The sequence below is a fragment of the Cutaneotrichosporon cavernicola genome (assembly GCF_030864355.1).
Source record: "Cutaneotrichosporon cavernicola HIS019 DNA, chromosome: 2".
In the NCBI taxonomy this organism is placed as follows: Eukaryota; Fungi; Basidiomycota; class Tremellomycetes; order Trichosporonales; family Trichosporonaceae; genus Cutaneotrichosporon; species Cutaneotrichosporon cavernicola.
The window spans coordinates 2,886,505-2,907,213 of record NC_083394.1 but is presented as its reverse complement, the minus strand read 5'-3'; the positions used below and the strand labels follow the sequence as shown (position 1 = coordinate 2,907,213).

The 20,709-nt window shown below is 59.3% G+C and overlaps 5 protein-coding genes across 5 annotated transcripts; 2 read left to right on the top strand and 3 right to left on the bottom strand.

Annotated features, from left to right (window-relative positions):
• Positions 1 to 1,299: 1,299 nt before the first annotated feature.
• fas2 (uncharacterized protein) lies at positions 1,300 to 5,835 on the top strand (the record flags this gene model as incomplete). Its single annotated transcript, XM_060598204.1, has 4 exons — positions 1,300 to 1,368; positions 1,443 to 1,563; positions 1,641 to 1,847; positions 1,910 to 5,835. 4 exons carry the CDS (start codon positions 1,300 to 1,302, stop codon positions 5,833 to 5,835), a joined length of 4,323 nt encoding a protein of 1,440 aa, XP_060455021.1.
• A 401-nt stretch (positions 5,836 to 6,236) lies between these two features.
• Positions 6,237 to 6,864, bottom strand: CcaverHIS019_0211160 (uncharacterized protein; the record flags this gene model as incomplete). The annotated part of the gene is made up of 2 exons (XM_060598203.1): positions 6,237 to 6,635; positions 6,673 to 6,864. The coding sequence occupies 2 exons, from the start codon at positions 6,862 to 6,864 to the stop codon at positions 6,237 to 6,239; spliced, it is 591 nt and encodes a 196-aa protein (XP_060455020.1).
• Positions 6,865 to 7,518: 654 nt separating this feature from the next.
• CcaverHIS019_0211150 (uncharacterized protein) lies at positions 7,519 to 8,291 on the top strand (the record flags this gene model as incomplete). Its single annotated transcript, XM_060598202.1, has 4 exons — positions 7,519 to 7,689; positions 7,721 to 7,822; positions 7,856 to 7,979; positions 8,020 to 8,291. 4 exons carry the CDS (start codon positions 7,519 to 7,521, stop codon positions 8,289 to 8,291), a joined length of 669 nt encoding a protein of 222 aa, XP_060455019.1.
• Positions 8,292 to 10,560: 2,269 nt separating this feature from the next.
• On the bottom strand, positions 10,561 to 11,984 carry CcaverHIS019_0211140 (uncharacterized protein; the record flags this gene model as incomplete). The annotated part of the gene is made up of 7 exons (XM_060598201.1): positions 10,561 to 10,635; positions 10,671 to 10,844; positions 10,891 to 10,912; positions 10,946 to 11,004; positions 11,488 to 11,602; positions 11,831 to 11,847; positions 11,898 to 11,984. The coding sequence occupies 7 exons, from the start codon at positions 11,982 to 11,984 to the stop codon at positions 10,561 to 10,563; spliced, it is 549 nt and encodes a 182-aa protein (XP_060455018.1).
• A 755-nt stretch (positions 11,985 to 12,739) lies between these two features.
• On the bottom strand, positions 12,740 to 19,804 carry CcaverHIS019_0211130 (uncharacterized protein; the record flags this gene model as incomplete). Its single annotated transcript, XM_060598199.1, has 7 exons — positions 12,740 to 13,036; positions 13,072 to 13,350; positions 13,387 to 13,614; positions 13,649 to 14,304; positions 14,343 to 15,435; positions 15,471 to 18,332; positions 18,365 to 19,804. The coding sequence occupies 7 exons, from the start codon at positions 19,802 to 19,804 to the stop codon at positions 12,740 to 12,742; spliced, it is 6,855 nt and encodes a 2,284-aa protein (XP_060455017.1).
• Positions 19,805 to 20,709: the final 905 nt, after the last annotated feature.

Sequence of the window (20,709 nt, the reverse complement as noted above, 5' to 3'; positions counted from 1 at the left end):
TACACACACGCCAGCGCCAACGTTGCACAGGCCGTCGTCTAGGCCTCGATAGGCTGAAGGGATTCATGCATCGTCATTGAGAGCTGCTGCAGGGACTTGAGCAAGGTCTGGTGATCCTCCTATGATGTAACATGAGACATGGAGCAGGACCTGAGAACTAGCAAGGAGCCGAGTCGACTGGCGGGCCTGGTCTGGTCTGGTCTTAGTCCTACATCCTGCAGGTCACCAGGTTACTGGCTTGGCTCCGATGCCTTTGGGCCTTTGAGCCTGCCTCTTGGGTAGTAATTCCCGCGTAATGAGATGCGCACTGTTGGTCAGATGGTCAATCCAGCGCCAGCAACGCCTTGTTCCGCAGCCCCCGTGCCCCCCGCCCCTCAGCCTCCACCAGCTGATGTATACAAGTGTAGGGAAAGAGGGATAGGCCGATGTTGGTGCTGGAGGGGGTGGAGGGGCCCAGGGAGGGGGAGGGGAGGAATAGCGAGAGCGGCTTGTATTGCGTTGGGGATCTGTGGAACGGGTTTAAGGGGCAATGGCGCTCGTGGTATTTGGCCGTTTGCCGAAGCTTTGAATGACTGGCGGACCCAGCCGAGATGAGAGTGGAGAGAAGGGTTAGGAGGGCCGGGAGGGAAGACTACTAAGCAAGTGCACTATTGCACCCAAAGGTATGAGCCACGTGTCTACGTGTCTCTTTGAGAGAAGAGGTAACAGAGGTAACATGGTGGGACGGCTTTCGACGGGAGCATCGGAAGGGATCGAGGTCGGAGGGTCCACCCATGGATACTCATTTGGTGGGGATGATACCAAGGGGTGGGGGTGGGGTCCAGGAACAAGGACAGTCACAGTTTAGTTACTGGCCCATGGCCAACCACTCAAACCGCCCGCACCGTCTAGCTTTCATGACTCTGGGGGGGGAGGGCTGAGAACTTGGGGTGAGAAGTGAGGGCCGATCCCAGCCGCCCAAGATGTATCACCTGCCTAGGCCCACAACCTATCCTCTCCCTCCTCCCACACCACAAGTGGACTGTACCCCGGTACCCCGACAACTAGTCTAGACTCTGATCAAGTCGCAAAGTACCATTCTCCAGCTCCTCGCTGCTCGTTCAAACGACCTCTTCATCATCAAACAGGCCGAACCTTCTCTCATTTCCATTTCCCCCTTTCCTTCTCCTCCTTAATTCTCCCTCCACCCCTCCACCTAGTCCCAAAGTCGACCGACCCCAGCACTTAGGTCTCAACCTTCCTCCCCCCCACCTACCTCCGCACACACCAGAACCGTCGGCGACGTAGCAAGCTACAACAATGTCGACCGCCACGCGTGACCAGGAGGCGCAAGTGCGCCGCGAGCTTACCTCGCGCTGCATTGCCATCGTAAGTACCACGAATCTAGTTGCCGAGGTGACGGCGTCGGACGTTGGAGCAGCGGATCGCTTACGCCCCATCAGATGAACCGCGCCGACCAGAACCTCCTTGACTACATGAAGTACCACATCGACTCTGTGGACGTTTCCAAGGGCCCAAACTATGAAAAGGTCAAGAAGTTTGGCCAGATTCTTATCGACAACTGTGAGTGGTTCTGGAGCTAGACAGGGACCAACAGCGCGGGTCTCATGGGGACATTGGACATTGGCTGACCTATCCAGGCAAGGAGGTCGTCGACCTCCCGCCCGTCTATCGCGACGTGGCCCTCCACACGGCTCCTCACACCGAGGTCTCGGCCAAGGGTGACATCCAGTACTCTGAGATCCCGCGTACCAAGGTTCGCAAGCTTGAGAGCTACGTCAAGGAGATGGCCTCGGGTGGTGAAGTCGAGTCTCAGGTCAACCTTGAGAAGGTTCAGTCCGACATTGGTGCGTATAAATAATGATAGCGATTGCGATTGCGAGATGTTTGGCATCTGCTAACCCGGCAGAGAAGCTCTGGGAACTCGTCAACGCCCAGCCTTCCATCACCCCCGCCCAGAAGGCCGCCATCAAGTCCATGTACGGCGAGGTCGTCAAGTCGCTCGGCCAGCAGGCCGAGGCCGATGACCCGGTTGCCCGTACCCGCAACGCTGGCGACAAGCAGCGCCGCGACAGCTCGCAGTTCCTGCGCCCCAACGTCCAGGACCGCACCGAGGTTGACGAGGAGCACCTTCCCTTCCTCCACCTTAAGCGCAAGACCGGTACCAGCTGGGCTTACTCGAAGAAGCTCACCAACATCTACCTCGACGTCCTTACCGAGATTGCCACCTCGGGTGTTACGTTCCAGAAGAAAGCTGCCCTCCTCACTGGTGTTGGCCGCGGCTCGATCGGTGTCGAGATCCTCCAGGGCCTCCTTGCCGGTGGCGCCACCTGTGTGGTGACCACCTCGCGCTATAGCCGCGCCGTCGTCGACTACTACAAGGGCATCTTCCACGAGGTCGGCTCCAAGGGCTCCAAGCTCATTGTCGTCCCCTACAACGGCGCTTCGCGTCAGGACACTGAGGCGCTCGTTGACTACATCTACAACACCCTCAACATCGACCTCGACTACATTGTCCCCTTTGCCGCTCTCCCCGAGAACGGCCGTGAGATCGACAACATTGACGACAAGTCCGAGCTGGCCCACCGCCTCATGCTGACCAACGTCCTCCGCCTCCTCGGTGCCGTGAAGACCAAGAAGGCCGCCAAGAAGTTCGTTACCCGCCCTACCCAGGTTGTGCTCCCCCTCTCGCCCAACCACGGTCTGTTCGGTAACGACGGTCTCTACTCAGAGTCCAAGATCTCGCTCGAGACGCTCTTCAACCGTTGGAGCGCCGAGTCGTGGGGCGAGTACCTCTGCATTGCCGGTGCCGTCATTGGCTGGACTCGTGGCACTGGTCTCATGAGCGCCACCAACTTTGTCGCCGAGGGCCTTGAGAAGCTCGGTGTCCGCACCTTCTCCGCCAAGGAGATGTCCTTCAACATCCTGGGTCTGATGCACCCCCTTATCTTCGACATCACCCAGATCGAGCCCCTCTGGGCCGACCTCAACGGTGGAATGGACCGCGTTGCCGGCCTCGCCGACGTCATGACCTCGATCCGTCTTGACATTAACAAGGTTGCAGACCTCCGCAAGGCAATCGCCCTTGACAACGGTGCCGACTTCAAGGTCACCAACGGCTCCGAGGCCGAGCGCCTCCACCAGAAGGTTTCGGTCGCTCCCCGCGCAAACTTCTCCAACGAGTTCCCCAAGATCGAGGACGACAACGTCCTCAACGAGCTCAAGCACCTCGAGGGCCTCATCGACCTCGACAAGGTCGTCGTGTGCACTGGTTTCGCCGAGATCGGCCCCTGGGGCTCTGCTCGTACCCGTTGGGAGATGGAGGCCCGCGGCGAGTTCACCATCGAGGGCATCATTGAGATGGCCTGGATGATGGGCATGATTAAGCACTTTGAAGGCATGCTCCCCAACGCCGGCGGCATGGCCGACCCCTACGTCGGCTGGGTCGACGCCAAGTCGAACGAGCCTGTTGACGACAAGGACATCCGTAACAAGTACGAGAAGGAGATCCGCAACCACACTGGTATCCGCATCATCGAGCCCGACCTCTTCTTCGGCTACGACCCCGAGAAGAAGGGCTTCACCCAGGAGATTGAGCTCAACCACGACCTCGAGCCCCTCGAGGTTTCGGCCGACGATGCCGCCAAGTTCAAGCGTGAGCAGGGCGACGCTGTCGACATCTGGGCCCAGGAGTCGGGCGAGTGGTTCGTCAAGTTCAAGAAGGGCGCTCGTGTCCTCCTCCCCAAGGCCGTCAAGTTTGACCGTGTTGTCGCCGGCCAGATTCCCAGCGGTTGGGACGCCAAGCGCTACGGTCTCCCTGACGACATCATCTCGCAGGTCGACCGCACCGCCCTCTGGGCTCTCGTCTCCGTCACCGAGGCTCTCATCATGTCGGGTGTCACCGACCCTTACGAGCTCTACAAGTACATCCACCCCTCTGAGGTCGGTACCTCGCTCGGTTCGGGTATGGGTGGTATGCGCTCGCTCTCCGAGATGTTCAAGGGCCGTCGCGAGGAGCAGGATGTCCAGAAGGACATCCTCCAGGAGACCTTCATCAACACCGTTGCTGGCTGGGTCAACCTCCTCCTCATGTCGGCTTCGGGTCCGGTTAAGATCCCCGTCGGTGCTTGCGCCACCGCTCTTCAGTCGGTTGAGATCGGTTGCGACTCGATTCTCTCGGGCAAGGCCAAGGTCATGATCGCCGGTGGTTACGACGACTTCTCCGAGGAGGGCTCGTTCGAGTTCGCGAACATGAAGGCCACCTCGAACGCCGAGACCGAGTTCGCCAACGGCCGTGAGCCCAACGAGTTCTCACGCCCCATGACCTCGACCCGTGCCGGCTTCATGGAGTCGCAGGGCTGCGGTGTCCACATTCTCATGAGCGCCAAGACCGCGATCGAGATGGGTGCTTCCATCCAGGGTATTGTCGCGTACACATCGACTCACACCGACAAGGCTGGCCGTTCGGTCCCCGCCCCAGGCCGTGGTATCCTCTCGACTGCTCGCGAGGTCACCCCCCAGGAGTCGCTCCCCATCCTCGACCTCAAGTACCGTTCCCGCCAGCTTGCGTTCCGCCGCAAGCAGATCTCGCAGTGGTTCGAGAACGAGCTCGACAACCTCCGGGACGAGGCCTCGGTTACCGGCAAGGCCGACGACTCCGAGTGGTTCGCCCGCCGCGTCGACTTCATCGAGCGCGAGGCTAAGCGCCAGGAGAAGGAGGCTCTCGGCACATACGGCATGCTGGAGGGCTCTGACCCCAATATTGCGCCTCTCCGCCGCGCCCTCGCTGTCTGGGGCCTCGACGCCGACTCGGTTGGTGTTATCTCATGCCACGGTACCTCGACCAAGGCCAACGACAAGAACGAGTCGGGTGTCTACAACCTCCAGTTCGAGCAGCTCGGCCGCTCGAAGGGTAACGCCGTCCCCGTCATCACCCAGAAATACCTCACTGGTCACCCCAAGGGTGGTGCCGCGGCCTGGATGTTCAACGGCATGCTCCAGACCCTCCAGTCTGCTCTCATCCCCGGCAACGCCAACGCCGACAACATCTCGGAGGAGCTCCGTGCCTTCCCGCACCTCTTCTACCCGTCCAAGGCTATCCAGCACACGCGCCTCGAGGCCGGTCTCCTCACCTCGTTCGGTTTCGGCCAGGTCGGTGGCCAGGCTGCCCTACTCCACCCGCGCTACCTCTTCGCTGCGATTCCCAACGGCCAACTGGAGGAGTACAAGCTGAAGCGCCAAGCTCGCCAGTTCGAGGCTTACGCTCGCCAGTCCCAGTCTATGATCCGCAACAACCTTGTTCAAATCAAGGACGCGCCGCCTTACGGCCCCGACCTCGAGGGTCCCGTACTCCTCAACCCCCTGGCTCGCGCCGGCCCGTCCAAGAACGGCTCATACGAGTTCAAGGGCAAGCTCCCCTCCGAGGTGCCGCTCTCCCGCGCTAACGCCGACACCATCAAGGCGCTGCACCTGCAGACCCAGGCTGGCGTCGCCGGTGTTGGTGTCGACACTGAGCTCATCTCGTCTGTCCCGACCTCGGACTCGTTCCGTGAGCGCAACTTCACGGCTGGTGAGATCGAGTACTGCAACGCTGCGCCCGACTCGCGCGCTTCGTACGCTGGCCGCTGGGCCGCCAAGGAGGCCGTCTTCAAGGCCCTCTCCGTGCCCTCTAAGGGCGCTGGTGCGTCCATGAAGGACATTGAGATTGTCTCGACCGCGTCGGGCCCCGAGGTCAAGCTCCACGGTGACGCGGCCAAGGCCGGCGGCGGCAAGAAGATCAAGGTCTCGCTGTCGCACTCTGACGCGAGCGTCGTCGCCTTCGCCGTTGCCAACTAAGGGCATGGCATTGTAGTTGTGGTCAGTATTATCGCGGGATCTTGTAACACCCGCGTCCATAGAGTTTGCAAGCGGAATGATCATTGTTAGATTGAGCACGAGGGCAGGCGTCGAGAAAAAATAGGGGTACGTGTGGGCCCAGACATTACTGACTGAGCCTCTAGGGGGGAGACAGTGGTCCTCACAGTAACACATTCTGCTACAAGTGCTCGGGCCTCCGAGAACCAACCCCATTGTTCAATGTCTGCGACATATGAGCGGGGACCAGAAGCTAAGAAGGCTCCTCAGCCCTCGACAAGCGTCTTTCTGGTTTCCGGCACGGTTGGACAAACAAGTTCAGCCAGACCGTCACATCTAACCTATCATACATATATATAATGCACAATCTAGGTCTAGGTCTCCTACATTGGGAACCTAGCGAGCTCATCAAGCGTAAAGCCCGCAGCGTAAACACTCTCCGCCCCGAGATCCCTAACCTCTTCCTCGAGATGATTGAACAGAACCTCCCTAAACCCATCCATGACCTCCCTCAGCTCTTTGCCGTCATACCCGTCGGGATCGCGCCGAGCTCGCTCAAGCACGGCATCGTACTTGTCCAACCCCCGATGGATGGCTCTATGCGAGGCGACATGTTCCGCCCCGCGACCATTGGTGCTGAACTGGGGCAATTTCTTGGCCAGCATGGGAAAGAAGTACGCCTCCTCTATGCGGTGGTGCATGTCGAGGTGATGCGAGACCTGCTCGGCTTCCCGGATGAACCTAGCGAAGGGGACTTTGGCGCGCCATCCCCCGTCTGCGAGCTTATGTCAGCTCTCCACCTACTCTATCTGAACATACTTGATAGACGTAGTTGAACTCGCGCTCAAACCTATCGTGAAAGGTGGCCATGCCGTCCGCCAGCTTGTTCCATTTCCGAAACTCGCGCGGCGACATGGCCTTGACCGCCTCGGCGGCGGCACGTTTCTTCCCAGCCGCGGTTCCGGTGGGGTCGGCGGGTGGAGTGGTAGAAGTGGGAGGGGAGACGTCCATTGTGCTTGAGGGAGATATCGTGGTGGTGATTGAAGATGAGTATGCTAGATATATGCTCAGTGCGATGGCGATGGCGATGGCAAGGAATGAGCGCAGGGGTATGTCTGTGCGCATGTGCTTGGGCTTGGACACAGCTCTGTTGTCTTATCTTCTTGTATTCTTGTCTGCCTTTTAACTGCTACTCAATGTTGATCCGAGATTGTGATCTTTGTTGCATAGTTGTCAGACTTCTGACATGACTGTTGTCGTACATCCTCCGCATCGGGCGTTTGTCAGCTTGTCAGCTTGAGCTCCGTTGGAACTGTTGGATCAGCAGGTCGAGGTAATTCGAAAGTGTACACTTGAGGATTCCAGAATTTAGCTCCGTACGCTGTATGGGTACATGTTTCCGCCCTACCACCACCTACCCACAACTGCCCAAGCTATCTCCTGGAGGCGTTCGTCATCACCATTCACGCCATTTGTTCGATATCCATCAGCTTGCGACTCTTGGGTCTTGTTTTATCGAACAGAGACATACAGCTACAAAACGCGCTCTTATAGAGATGGTCACTCATGAAGCATTCTCACCATCAAATGACGTCACCCAAGCCAACCTCATCTTCCCACATGCAATGATCATTGTCAACTAACCACAATCCACTTACTACCACCATGTTATTCAGCGCACTCATCTCTGGCGCCATAGCGACCATCACAGGCCTCCTCTCTCTCTCGGTCAAGAACCCCGTCATCGACGAAGATGTCGCCTTGGAAGTAGACCTCAAGTGGATGCGAGCAGCAATTGACGCCATGCCGCCGTGCCACTTTAACGCGTACGGCTCGGTGAGTCCTCCTCTATCCAAGCTGACAATAGGTAATCATCAATGCAACCAGTAATGAGATCCTGTGCGAGGGATACAACTCGCAGCGCGAACTCGGAGACCCAACCGAACACGGTGAGGTAAACGCCATCAGGGTAAGTCATTGCTGGTATGTGTAGCTCACACAGAACTGCGTACGCAAGTTCTCCTCGTTGGGGTGGACGCCGTTCGAGATTGCCGAGATCTGGCCCCAGAGCTGGATATATACTACTGCCGAACCGTGTCCTATGTGCGGAACGACCATTCTTCAAGGTACCTCGGCTTGTTTTTTCTTCAATCAAGCTGACCCCAGCCGGCTTCCGCCGCGTTGTGTACGGTACATCCTCGCCGTCCCTCATTTCATTGGGATGGACAGAGTACCTCGTCTCCGTACGAAATGAGTGGCTTCGCCGGGCCGCGGTCGTACAGCCCGGCTTTGGGGCTGGGCGGCCTATCACGCAGGTCGTCGGGCCACTAGGAGATAACGAGACGGATCCGTTATTAGCGTGGCAGTTTAACGCGAGTTATCCTTGTCCTGCTGGATGTGGGCGGAGTCAGGGAGTGTGCATGCCCGAGTATAAGTAGAAACTCGGCATCTCTCCTGTCGGAGAGGCTTGCGAATCCTCTGTCCCTCCCACTCCTAAGTATGCAGCGCGTGCGCGTTCTGTCTTGTCATGTTGCCCATGTGATTTTATGGTTTACTTTGCACCGTAGCCAATCGCTCAGCCACCGTGGTTGACTACGCTATTCTATCCTGAAGAAAAACTACAAGAAAGCGTTGGATATCCCGCCTGTGGGGTACTGGGTGTTCAATGTCGTCTTTATCTTTAATGAGTTGTATGAAGGCGCGTACTTGAGTTTCCAAGTCCCGTTGCCTAGCTGCAAGCTTGACATGACCATGGTCTTCAACTGGAGCGGTGCTCTCCCTCTCGCAGAAACTAAAAGCAACAAGATTACAATGAACGGCGGGTGGCTGAGTGCACCAGTACAGGGGACATTGGCATTTTCAACGCACAGAAGGCGAATGGGTAGCTTGGCTTCCGGATGATGAGAAGGTTCTCGCTCACCGTCCCGCCTGCCCGTGTTCAAGCCCTGCCCTTGTCAGTGTCGCGGTGGCCCGCTCAACGAAGCCTTGTCCGATCCACTGTTTCCTGAGGGAGACCGACTGTGTCTACAACTGCGATGACAAACGGCTGCGTAACAATGACAAAGCGTACGATGAGGACTGGGAGTCATACGGCAACGCCACCACCGACTGGGGCAGGGTTCGACGCCGGGCGCTACGTGACAGGGGTGCGCGTCGGTTCGCTTAGTTTTTTTGCGGAGAGTAGCGTAGTAGCATGATACTGCAGAACGATGCGAAGCAGGTCCATGTTCCTCTGGCTCGATGATACTCGAGCTCAAGGGTCCTCGCATTATCTCGAGGTACATGGGTATCCAGCAGTCTGGCTGGGCATTGTTAACCGTGATTCCGCGACGCGTCAATACAGCTAGGAGAGGTGCTAATCACGTGATAGTGACAGTGAGTTGTCGGCCCACAGCGCTGTTCAATATAGGTTCTGGATAACGCGGTGGTAGGGTGAACCTGGAAATCGACGAAACCAAAGCTGTCCAGGGTGGATTCTGGACATGGCAGAATGGTCTTGCGACCCTTAGTACCGTATACTTCCAATTATGAATAACGCTGTCACATCTATCCTGGAGACATACCTGACAGCGGCATCCACAAGCAGAGGCAGTAAACTAAACCCCCACCATCTATCCACATAGTGGCCATGTCATCAACACCAATTGAATTGAGCAGCGCTATTCAGGTAACCTGAATAGCCATGCTACTTGCACAAGAGACAGTTGCATAGTACCTACAGGGTACAACTTGGGCTGTGGTGCGCAAGGGGACAGAATAGGTATGGACCGTGCGGTGGCACCAACGGCATACACAGAAGAAAAACCGCTTACTCGCGCTTACGCTGGGGCTGCGAGAAGTTGCGAGTGGACGTGGGATGCCGTCGAACATGCTCCGCCCCGTTTCCATCTCTCCCTCGTTGCTTGCCTCCCCCACCCCTCCCTCTTCCCTCCCCCCCCTTCTGACACGCTTAACCTCAACCCTCACACCCTCCTGCCTCCCCGTACGAAACCAGTCGCGCGCCACACACAGCACCTCTCCTCCAAGAATCGCGAGTTACAGGAAGACTCGGGTATCTCCCTCTCCGTGACGAGTGTCTCGAGTCTCGGCGGGATTGAGGGGGGTGATTCTTGCGGTGGGTGGGACCGAGTCCTCTCCAAGTCTAAGGGAGAGGGTCCTGCCCAATAACGGCAAGAACGGGACGGCAGCGACACCCCCCTGTTCGGCCTCAGTACTCGTAGCTTGGGGATTCTCACGCCAAGTGGAGCTTGGGTAGTGGACAAAACTACCCAAGCTCCAGTCTGAGGTCCAGAGAAGCTCTCGTTCATGTCTCCCAACTGCGTGCTCAAGTGGCGGCGCGCCGAAGTGTGGGAGCACCGTTTAGTCAGCGGAGTCCATGTGTATTGTAGTGAGCCAGGTGGGAGCAAGGCATGGTATGTGCGACGACAGCCATCTTTGGGGCGAGCGTCTGACAGCGTTCTTGTGTGGCGCGTCTTTCGTTGTCGGGGTGACTCCCAATTAGTGGACCGGAGATGGGCATTAGCCCACTGTGAGTTTGGAACAACGCCAGATCAACGGGTGCTAGTTCGAGGACAGCCTCGCTAAAATGCAACCCGTGCAAATGCGGCGGCGAGGCCACGCGTTACAGTAGTGTGTTACAACAGACCACAGAGGACAGAAGCTCCTTTTGGGAAAGTGGCGAGTCGAGTCGAGTTGAGTTATGTCGCGTCATTGGGCACGCTGTGTGAGCCAGGCCAGAACGATGTCGAGGTTATGCTTTGTCTTGTTGCTGGTCGAGTAACACTGGCGTGAGCTCTGCACAAGATGAAGAAGCTCACAGAGACGACACGGCCACCGATCTCAGCGAGTCGCATGTCACGGATAATCTCATCGACGCCGATGGCACCTGGTAAGTCGCTTTTGTTGGCGAGTACGAGGAGCGGCACGCCGGCTAGCGACGGGAGGGCAAGAAGCGAATGCAGCTCGCTCGTTGATGTGGGGATGAGCTTGGTCTGTCATCAGTGTTACATCCGCGGAAGAGGATAGGTGCAGGCGTACGTCGGCGGCGTCAACAACATAGCTGGGGTTAGCACAGCCCCCTCGGAGAACGCACATGATGGCATTTGCGCCGCGGCAGTACCTGTCCCACATGCTTCGGAACTTTGGCTGACCCTGAAGTCAGTAAGGTGTTGACCACGAAGGACGGCGCGTTGGTAATGAGCTCTTCGCGGAGTGAAGCGGGCATGGCTGGGTTGGTTCCACATCCACCTGCCGAGAACCTGGTCATGCGCCGCCAGGTGGCTGTCATTATGGGCAGAAAATGCGCGCAGGGTGTTGCACAACAGGCATACCTTCCATCTTCAGTGCCTTTGGATAATCTCATTCAGGCCGGGAAGCACTTGAGCCAGGAATGGCGTCCAGTACCACCAACTTGCCTCAAGGGAAGCAGCAGCGAGTGTACCCCAATGCCTCACAACTGTAGTCTTTGCAGACCAGACCGGCCTGGTCCCGGCTGCCCCATCACATGGGGTGCAGCAGTGGGTTAAGCGCGGGATGGTCCTCGTGGCGGCCATCAGGTGTTCTCAACTCATCTTCCCACCCCCCCCCCCCCCCTCCCCCGTGCACTCTGCCACCTCTCACGCTCCGACGACTCACAGCAACATCCCAGATCTTCATTGTCACGTTTCCTTTCCGGACTTGGCGTAAGTTGTACGCGACGGTCGGAACGACGTCCTCCGACCACTGGCCAGACCCGAGGACATTGACGAGGCTGTTATGAGCAAGGCCCGGGGTAGGGCGGGGCAAGAGGGGTCATTGAGAATGGCAAGAGTGCGAAGAGAGGGGAGAAGAGAGAGGGGTTGGCGCGCGACGTAGGCAGGAGAGGGGTGGGAAAGAGCACACGGAGTGGCAGTGGAGGTCGAAAGTGTGAGAGATCCAGCCAGCATGTGAAGGCGAGAAAAAGCCGTCAGCACCATCTCATCACTCGGACGCCACGCACGAAGTCTTGCCGCTGGCCTGATGTCAGCTTCCTCCTTCCCACAAGCTGGCTCCAACCTCCGCCTCACCTGTAACCCAACGATGGTGACTTCAAGGTGCTTTGCCCAGAATAACGAGCGTAACCAGTCGATTAACCCCTGAAACAGGTATGCCATGGTGAACAGTTAGGAGTTGTTGAGGCGCGATCACTGGCGCTATCGGCTGCGATAGAAGCGGTGCGGACGGACGGGGTTGTAGAGTTGTCTAGGCCAAATCCGCCCGGGGCGATGCGATCGTACTCGCGTTGCCAAGTTAATGACTGGAGAGAAGCCAGTGTCGAGGAAGGTTCGTCGCGTGTGGTAGTGAGAGTCCGCCGCAGTAATCAAGTGCGAGTACGATGTTATCAAGTCCAGTCCGGCGGGGAGGAAGGTGCGTGATGACAAAGATGGACGAGAAAGATGAAGGATACGAGTGCGAACGGCGTCAGGGGGATGGGAATGGGGCGTTGGGTGGAGGTCGAAGTGGAGGTGGCGGGGGGATGATCCAAAGAACAAGAGAGTCGCGTGACCCAAGTATCCCGAAGTATCGAGGTGTCGAGAACGCGATGAGCTACGCCGACGCGTAGATGCCTGAGGAGAAGTGCAAAGGTTGGGCGGCAAGATGAAGAGGCGGGGGATTGGTGTTTGCGTCATTGCCATTGCCGGCAGGCACCACCCGACCCAATACTTCACTCTGCAGTTCAGCCAAAGCCTTACTCCCAGCTCCCTGATGCCTCCTGTTCTCTGCTTTCCTCACCTCCTGACCATGCACGCCGCTCTCGACTCCGCGATCCGAGACGACATCTCACACACCCTGGTGGTCGTAACTATCATGACATCTCTAAAGACACATCGTTATGCTATGTATGTATGTTGCTGCCTGCCACGGCAGTCTACTCCTCTGGCTCATTTATGACAGGCACGACCATGCGGAGCTTGCTCGACACTGCTGGTGTCGTGTCCTTCGGCTTGACAGGGCTAGTGGGTCTACTCGATGGCGAGAGTACTGATCGCGTAGAGGGCGGGCGCGCCGGCATGGTGGCCTTGGTTGGGTTTGGCTGGGAGGCGGCCTTCGGGTCGATTCCCTCGAAAGGCTTGGTCGCCAGCCACTGCTCCAGCCGGTGCCGGTCGGCGCCGAGCGCAAACTGGCGCCAGTGGAAGTTCTCCTGCTGGAGCGCAGTGACGTGCGTCTTTTGTCAGCAAATTCAAAGCTGGTATAGCTCACCGTTGCCTGCTCAGCGCGCATGCGCTGTTCCAGTGCGGCCGACCGCCACGCGTCAAGGTTGCTGGCAACCTCGGACACGTCCGCTTCAGCGCGCTGCACCTTGGTCTCCAGGTAGGTAGTGCGCGCCTTCTCGGCCTTGAGCTGAAGCTCCATCGTGCGCTTGGCATTGGCCTCGGTGTCCGCCATGCGGATCGCCTTCTCCTGCTCGTAGCGGACATCGGCAACCGCCTGGGTGACCTGTACCTTGAGGTCGCTGCGGTCCTTGTCAGACTGCGCCAGCTGCTGTCAGCTAAATTTGTGAGTAAGTTAGCCCACCTCAGCACGGAGGTCTTGCACCTCCTTCTCCAGAGACGCAATGCGGCCCAGGGCTCTGGCCTCCCTCTCGAGCTCAGCGTCGTTACGCTGCCTCTCGAGGCCACGTTGGAATGTGAGGCTGAGATCCTCGAGGTGCTCTCTAAGCTTGTCGCGGAAAGTTTTGGCGTCCGCATGAGCTTCCAGGAGCTCCTTGTGCCTCTCCTCAGCGAGCTTCGCGACGCCGTCACGCTGATGTCAGCTCCATCATGCGAAAAAGACATACCTCTTCCTTAAGCGCCTCGATGGCAGACTGGTGGGCGGCACTCTGGCTGGCAAGTTGGCCGCGCATCTCATTGAGCTCCTCTCTCGCGTGTTCCTCTGCCTGTGAGACCTTGGCGAGAGCGGCAGTTGCAGCAGCGACGTCGGCCCGGATGAGAGCGCGCCACACATCCTCCAGTTCCTGGCTCTTGGCTGCTTTCTCCGCGGCGTCGAGCTTGAATTTGAGGGCAGCCACTTCGCGTTCAGCCTGAGCAGTCCTGGTGGCTTGGTCCCGTAGCTCATCGTGCAGACGGACAAGCTCGTGCCCGTGCTGCTGGTCCAGCTTGACCTGACGAACCTCGGCCTGTGCCTCGAGAAGCGCGTCTGTCGCAGATCGCAAGTCGTACACCACGTCGTTTGTCTCGGTATACTCGCTGAACTTGTTCATCATGGCGTGCTGTCCGCTTAAGATAGCGGTCAGCATGTCGTTGGCATTCGTCATCGGCTCTCCAACGAGCGTACGCTCTGCAAGCTCGGCCGAGTCCGCCGTAGATGTGCGTGTCTCCTCCTCGATCTTCTGGTGAATCTCTTGGAGGAGAGCTGAGTGGTCTCTGAGGAGCTCGGTATGCGCCTCCAAGACTTCGGAGACGTCCTCGCGCGACTTGGCCTGTGTAAAGTACTCTGTTCGAGTCAGCATTGGAATTGAAACTGCAACTCACCCTTGATCATCTCGAGAATGTCGCTTGCCGTAGTGCTCTGGTTCGCAGCTGCCTCGGCTCGCTTGGTCGACTCGTCGAGGAGCCGTTGGTGGTCGCTTCTCGACTTCATGACCTGCTCGCCGACGCCCTTCATGGTAGTGAGCATCTCGACAAGCATCGCACGGGGCAAGACGATGGGAGTGCTTATGCCGCCGGACTCTGGTGTTGATGGCCGGAGCGGCGTGGTGACATGGTTCACAACAGACAGGCGCCGGGGCGGGGTGCTGCGCATCGGGAACTCGGCAGATGTGTCGGTCGTAGTGTACGTGTTGGAAGCAGGCGACAGGACGGTCTCACCGTGCGGCCAGTTGGGCCACTTCAGACTCCTGCTACCCTCAACGGCGCTACCGTCCTGGTCCACAGCAGAATCGTCGCCGACTGGGCTCTCGCCGGCTTCCTCGACGTCGTCTGTCTCCGAGTGGCGTCTCTTGTGGGAGTATGACAATGAGAGGTGATCTGACTCGGCCCTGGATGGAGACGGCGAATACGTTTCCGGGTTCGGGAAGACCCAATGCCGGAACTTGCTCTCGTCAGCGACCTCGGCGTTCATGTTGGACGAGTGCGGCGTGTGGTGCAGGAACGCGTCCAGTCTCTTGGCCGGAGACAAGTCGCTGGAACCTTGCGGGTAGCTTGGGTGGAACGGCTTGGCCTTTGCGCTTAGAATAGTAGGGGCCGAGATGTTCCTCTTCATGATGACCGTCTGGATAGGGGGCAGAGGTGGACGGGTCGGTTGGGACTCGGCCTCCCCGCTGAGTTCCGCGACGGGGCGCGACGGCGAGTACCTGTCTGTTGGCATTGGAGGTGGAGTTTGCTGCGCCGACTTGAGAGCGCCGTCGCTGGAGGCGCGAACCCTGCGGCCGCCGGCACTGTTGAGGCGGATGGGCATGGACTGGTGGATCTGGACATCGTTGGAGAGGCCATCGATGGGGGTCGAGGGTTGTGACCGTCCCAGCCATGCCTTGGGTAGATGTGAGTTCTGTGATGGCCGCTTGGCTGTATGCTTGCCGCGTCGGGGAGAGTTACGGCCCTCCTTGGAGGAGTGCTCTGCTTCAGCCTGATGTCAGCTTCCACATGAAATGTTCAGTTTACTTCTGAGGGCACAGGCTGCAGTTCCATCTCGTCGTCCCTTGGCGACGCGTGCTGGCGGTGCGGAGACACCATGGGCTCGTCTGGCGAGACCTCCACATCCTTGGGTTTCAGTATCGGGATGGGATTGGGCTTCCGAATGACGAGTGTAGGCTTGCCGGCAGCGGGGGTAAACTCGAACGGCTTGCCCAGCGTGGTCTGAGTGCGGCCGAGGGAGTCAAATGCGCGCGAGGAAGGTCCAGCGGCGGACAAGTCAAGAGCCGGCGGCCGGAAGCTGCCACCAGATGACGAGGGGCTGATGCGCACCGGTTTCGGAGCTGCGCCGCCCGGTTTGAACTCGAGCGCGTTTGGGCGCAGCTGCTTGGTAAAGGTGAAGAGGCCAAGGCCGTTACTTGCCGGCTCCTGTGGAATCTGGTCGGCGTCCGCAGGGTTCTGGAAGTTGGTGCGGTGCATGGTGTTTGGGTTGTGTCTGTAAACCTTGCCCGGACTGGGCTGGGCCGAGGGAGGGCCGAAAGTGAACGTAGAGGACGCGTCGGAGACCTTGGGAGTGTGGCCCATTGTGAATTGCGTTGGTCGGAAGGGTTCTGGCTCGTGAGCAGTGGATAACGTGGGGCGTGGGACAGAAGTGGCAGTATTGGATTGTAGACGTTTGGGAGGCGAGAGTCCGCCGGGCTTGGTCGTGGAATTGTGGGATTCTATGGGAACGCTAGGGACAGAACGGACAGGCGACGTCTTGGACGGCGAAGACTTGGACGGCGAAGTAAACACAGTCGGGGGAGAGCTTGCGGAAGTTGAGGGCACAATGGATGAAGAACGAAGAAGAGGCGAGGAAGGTTGCGACCCCGCCAACTCATTCGTGCCGACGCTTGTTGCCGGCGACCCTCGCTGGGGTGCCCTTGGCGCCGCTTCGCCAGTCGGCGGCCGTTCGACTCGGGTGATCGCGTCTGCGCCGCGCTTGAGCTCCTCGTCAGCCGAATTGACTGGATCGTGGTCGTCACCTTCATCTGGTCTAGTCCTCTCACTGAGCATGCCACTGCCTGGGCGGATAAGTTGCTGGAGATCGCGGTTGATTGCTGGGGACACGGTGTTCGTGCGGTTGCGCCACGAGAGGTCCCCGTCATCGGTCTCGCCCTCGGTAGGGATCGTCTTGCTCGGCTCTTCCTGGATAGATTGAGCTGAAGTACGCCGCGGGCCGAACGCCCAGTGCGCAGCGGGCGGCTGCTGAGGCGGCTGAGGAATTCTGCTCGATGTGCGAGAGACAGCTGGAGCAGCGGGCGTAGGCGCAGGATTTGGAGCAGCTGAGGGGGCCTGTGCAGCCTGAGCGGCTTCAGCCAGCTTTAATGCAGCGAGCGCCTCCGCGAGACTCCCTTGCGCCATGGCGTGGTCTATAGACGCCTGACTGACGTGGGTTATGCCTCGGAACGGCGTCGACGTGCCCGAGTTCGGCTTCGAGTTCGGCTTCGAGTTGCTGACTGGAGGCGAAGTTGGCTGGCGAACTGGAGAGACACTCTGGCGGCCGGGGGACGGTGTCTGGCGAGGAGGGGAGAACATGACCGGCGGCGGGAGGGGCTGACGGATAGGCGACGCAAACTGCTGGGCCGCGGCGAACTGCGATGGCGGCGACAGGGGCTGGCGGGTCGGCGAAGCAAACCCAAACTGCGACGGAGGCGAGATGGGCTGGCTACCAGGGGAACCGAACTGCGGAGCAAACTGCATTGGCGGCGAGATGGGCTGATGAGCTGGCGAGGGCGTCCCGTGCTTCGGCGACGCCTGCCGGGTAGGCGAAGGGTTGCGGCTCTTCGAAACACTACGACTCGGCGAGGCCTGGCGCGCCGGGGAGGAAACCTGGCGCGGGGAAGGAGAAGAAGGGAACGACTTGGAGGTGGCCGGGGCGAGGTCGGAAGCGTTCGAAGGAGGCGTAGTACTCACGGTCTCCTTGCGCTCGACCTCGTCGTGTCCAACGCTCATAAGGCTGTGAGTGGCATCCTCTGACGCAGCCTCACTCGGGGTAGTGGCGGCAACGGGGAAGGTGCTCTCGTCCGCAGTCGTGCTCTGAGTAAGACGTGTGGGAGTCGGGGGGACGGCATCCGAGCCTCTACGGGACCTAGGCTGGCGTAGCATGCCGCCAAGCGAGCGCTTAAGGAATGGGTTAGCGGCAAGGCCGGAGAACGACTTGCGGAAAGGAGAAGGCATCGGCGACGCAATCTCGCTCATGAGGCGGTCGAGCACGACGGTCTGGCCGCCTGTGTCGCCTTCAACGACAGCGGGCTGCTCAGCACCAAGGACGACCTCACGCAGGGCGGCGTGCTCTTCGTGCTCTAGAGCGGCACCCTCCGAATAGAGCTTGGGCCTTGGCCTAGGTGTGGCCACACCAGCGACCATGTCCTCTGCATTTTCGGAGCTGGCAAGAGGGAGCGTGAGTGTCGGCTTGGGAGGCTTCTCAATGACCTTGCCGATCTCGCTCGCGGCCGAAGCAGTCTCAGTCTTCTCGGAAGCCTGCTCCAGCTGCTCGCTCTCGGCGTACTCCTCGGCAATAGGGGAGAAGTGGTGGCGCGCGTCGTCCGAGGGCGTCGCGCTGCGGGTGGGAGGTCCCTCCCACGCCGTGAAGGCCGGTGGCGAGTTGGAGAGGGACGAGCTCTCAAAGGCCGTCTCCCACTGGCTCGAGCCAGGCGGCGAAGTGTGCATACTCGCCTCGCCTGTGGGCGGTGTGCCGGGGTTGATGCTGTCCATAGGCGGGGACGCCGGGAGCGAAGGAGTGGTGTTCTCAATAGTCTTTGGTGTATTTACATTTTCGGTGGTTGGCTTGTCGGTGTCGTCGACGTCCATCGAGTTTGGCGCAGGGCGGAGGGCCTCCCAGTTGTTCTGCTTCTGTCAACTTGTACACTTGACATACTCACTTCCTCGGGCATTGCGACCCTAACTTCCTTGCCCATCCAAGTGACGACCTTGTACTTGGCAGGGGGCGAGGCGACTTGGGGAGAGAAGGACGTCTCGACTGCAGAGAGGTGGTCTGAAATGGGAGACAGAGGAAGAGGGATCGAGTGCGGCGTAACGCCAACCTGCATGGGAGGCCAGGGGAAGGCTTCCTTACGGGGGACGCGCTCAGCAGTTGCCTCCGTGTTCGTTTCCTCCTCTTCACCGTCCTGCTTGGTAGGTGACGCTTCCGCTGGTGTGTCAGGGGGGCTGTACTTTGCCGGCGGCAGGGCGACGTTGACATGATTGCCGTTGTGCATGATCGCGTCCTTGAGAGCGGCGGTCACAGTCACCTTGGTAGCGGCGTCCGCGGCCGCCTCCTTCTCGCTCTTGGCTGATGTGTCAGACACCTGGCGCTGCGCACTGACCGCCAGAGGGCTGGTAGAGCGGGAATTAACGCTGGGGGCTGGGGAAGGCTTGAGCGACGAGCTCGGGCTGGGCCGGAGTTCGTCAAAAGTTCGACCTCCAGGGCCACCCAAGATAGCCTTCGGGGGAGGGCCAAGGCGCTGCTGGGTCAACGTAGCTCGGGTGTGCGACTGCGACAGATGCGACGGCGTCGTGACGGCACGCCTGGTGACGGGGCTGGGGGGTGGCATGGGGCCGCCACCGAGCGGGCCACCGATCTGGATGGGGCCAGGGCCTTGGCGCGTGAGCGGGCTTCCAATGGGCATAGATAGGCTCGAGTGCGGGAAGTGGCCGAGCGACTGGGCGCCGGCAGAGTCGAGCGTGTACGCGCGCTGGTTGTACGGGAGGAGCGCAGGTGGGGTACCGGGAGGAGGGCCTGGTGTGAGAGGGAAGCGTCCGAGGGCGGGCGAAATGGGTGCAGTCCCAGCCGAGAGGGGAATGTCAGTGAGGATCGCCAGATTGGCGCGGTTGCGGAGCGTCGCAGACGGGTTGGAGCGATGGTCTATGTTATTTACGTTGGGCATCCCCGGGTGTCCGATGCCGATGGATCCGTCGCCCTGGTACCGCTGACGTTTCGATGTGTGGGAGCTGTCACCACGGTTGTGGCGCCCAAGGTTGGTGGGAATGTTAGCGGGCGTGGGACTGAACGCGCCCGGTGGCTGCTGCCAGAACGGGTATGCACCGGGGAAGGCGCCTGGTGGGAGTGACACAGAGCTGCCAGGCTGGAGGGGCACGGATTGTCCTGGCTGCTGCTGCTGTGAGAATGAGTGCTGGTGTGCCGACGTGGGAGGAGTGCCGGCGCGCCAACCACCGGGGGGACCGAAACCCGAATCCTGGCGTGTGTGCGGGGGCATGGGCATGGGAAAGGGGAACGGCGCGTTAACCTGCTGCTGCTGTTGCTGTCCAGAGGCGCCGGCTGACGCTTTGCGCCGCTGTTGGCGGTTTCTTCCTCCGCTCATTGCTGGTCACTGAGGGGCGTCAGTAATGAGTCGCAAGAAGCAAGCAGGGTGCGAATGTGGGCGTACCAGATGTGTGTGTAGATGACGACGTTTGTTACCGGGGAGCCAACGGTGGGTAAAAGGGAAGGTGAGTGTACGGAATGGTGTGGAGCCGGCGCAGAGCGCGAGACCAGTGTTGACACTGGAGTCGTGTTCGACGGGCGTGGAAGGGAAATGGAAGAGGGAGAGTGATGGATATAATGTAAGAGGAGAGATCAGTGGTTTGGTCTTTGGGAGGGATAGAAAGTTGACAGTGAGCAAGCGAGCGAGCGAGCGATGAAGGGAGAGGGAAGATGAGGTCCATGCTGTTGAGAGGAAGGGGGAGTGGGGAGTGAGGAGTGAGGAGTGTGGATGATGGTGATCCTAGCGCAAGTAGGTAGACACGCAGACATCCCATCCAATGTCCCCTTGTCATTTCCCCTCGCATTCCCTCTCATCTCATTTCCTAACTCGCTCCCTTTCACATCTAGTCGATCTAGTCCCCCCCCACTCTCCTCCACGTCTTTGACAACTTGATCAGTACCCTTGGCGCCTCACCTTGACCCCATCATTCCGCATCGCGTACTAGGCATTAGGCATCAGGCATCAGGCATCAGGCACAGGCATCAGGCATCACTCCCACTCATCACTCATCACTCACCGATCCCAACTCACCGGGGTCGTAATCTCATCCCATCCTGGCAGCATTGGTTTACGCGGTCGCTGTCCTCCTGTACAAAGAACAAAGTAGGGTTGGACTTTGCCTCACGCTCCATCTCTCTCAAGATCTCAAAGATGACAGATCTCGCTCTCACGTTCACGTTCTCTCACACGCGATCACACGCAGATACCACGTTAAAAGCATCGAGGGCTGGAATTTAGAAGAG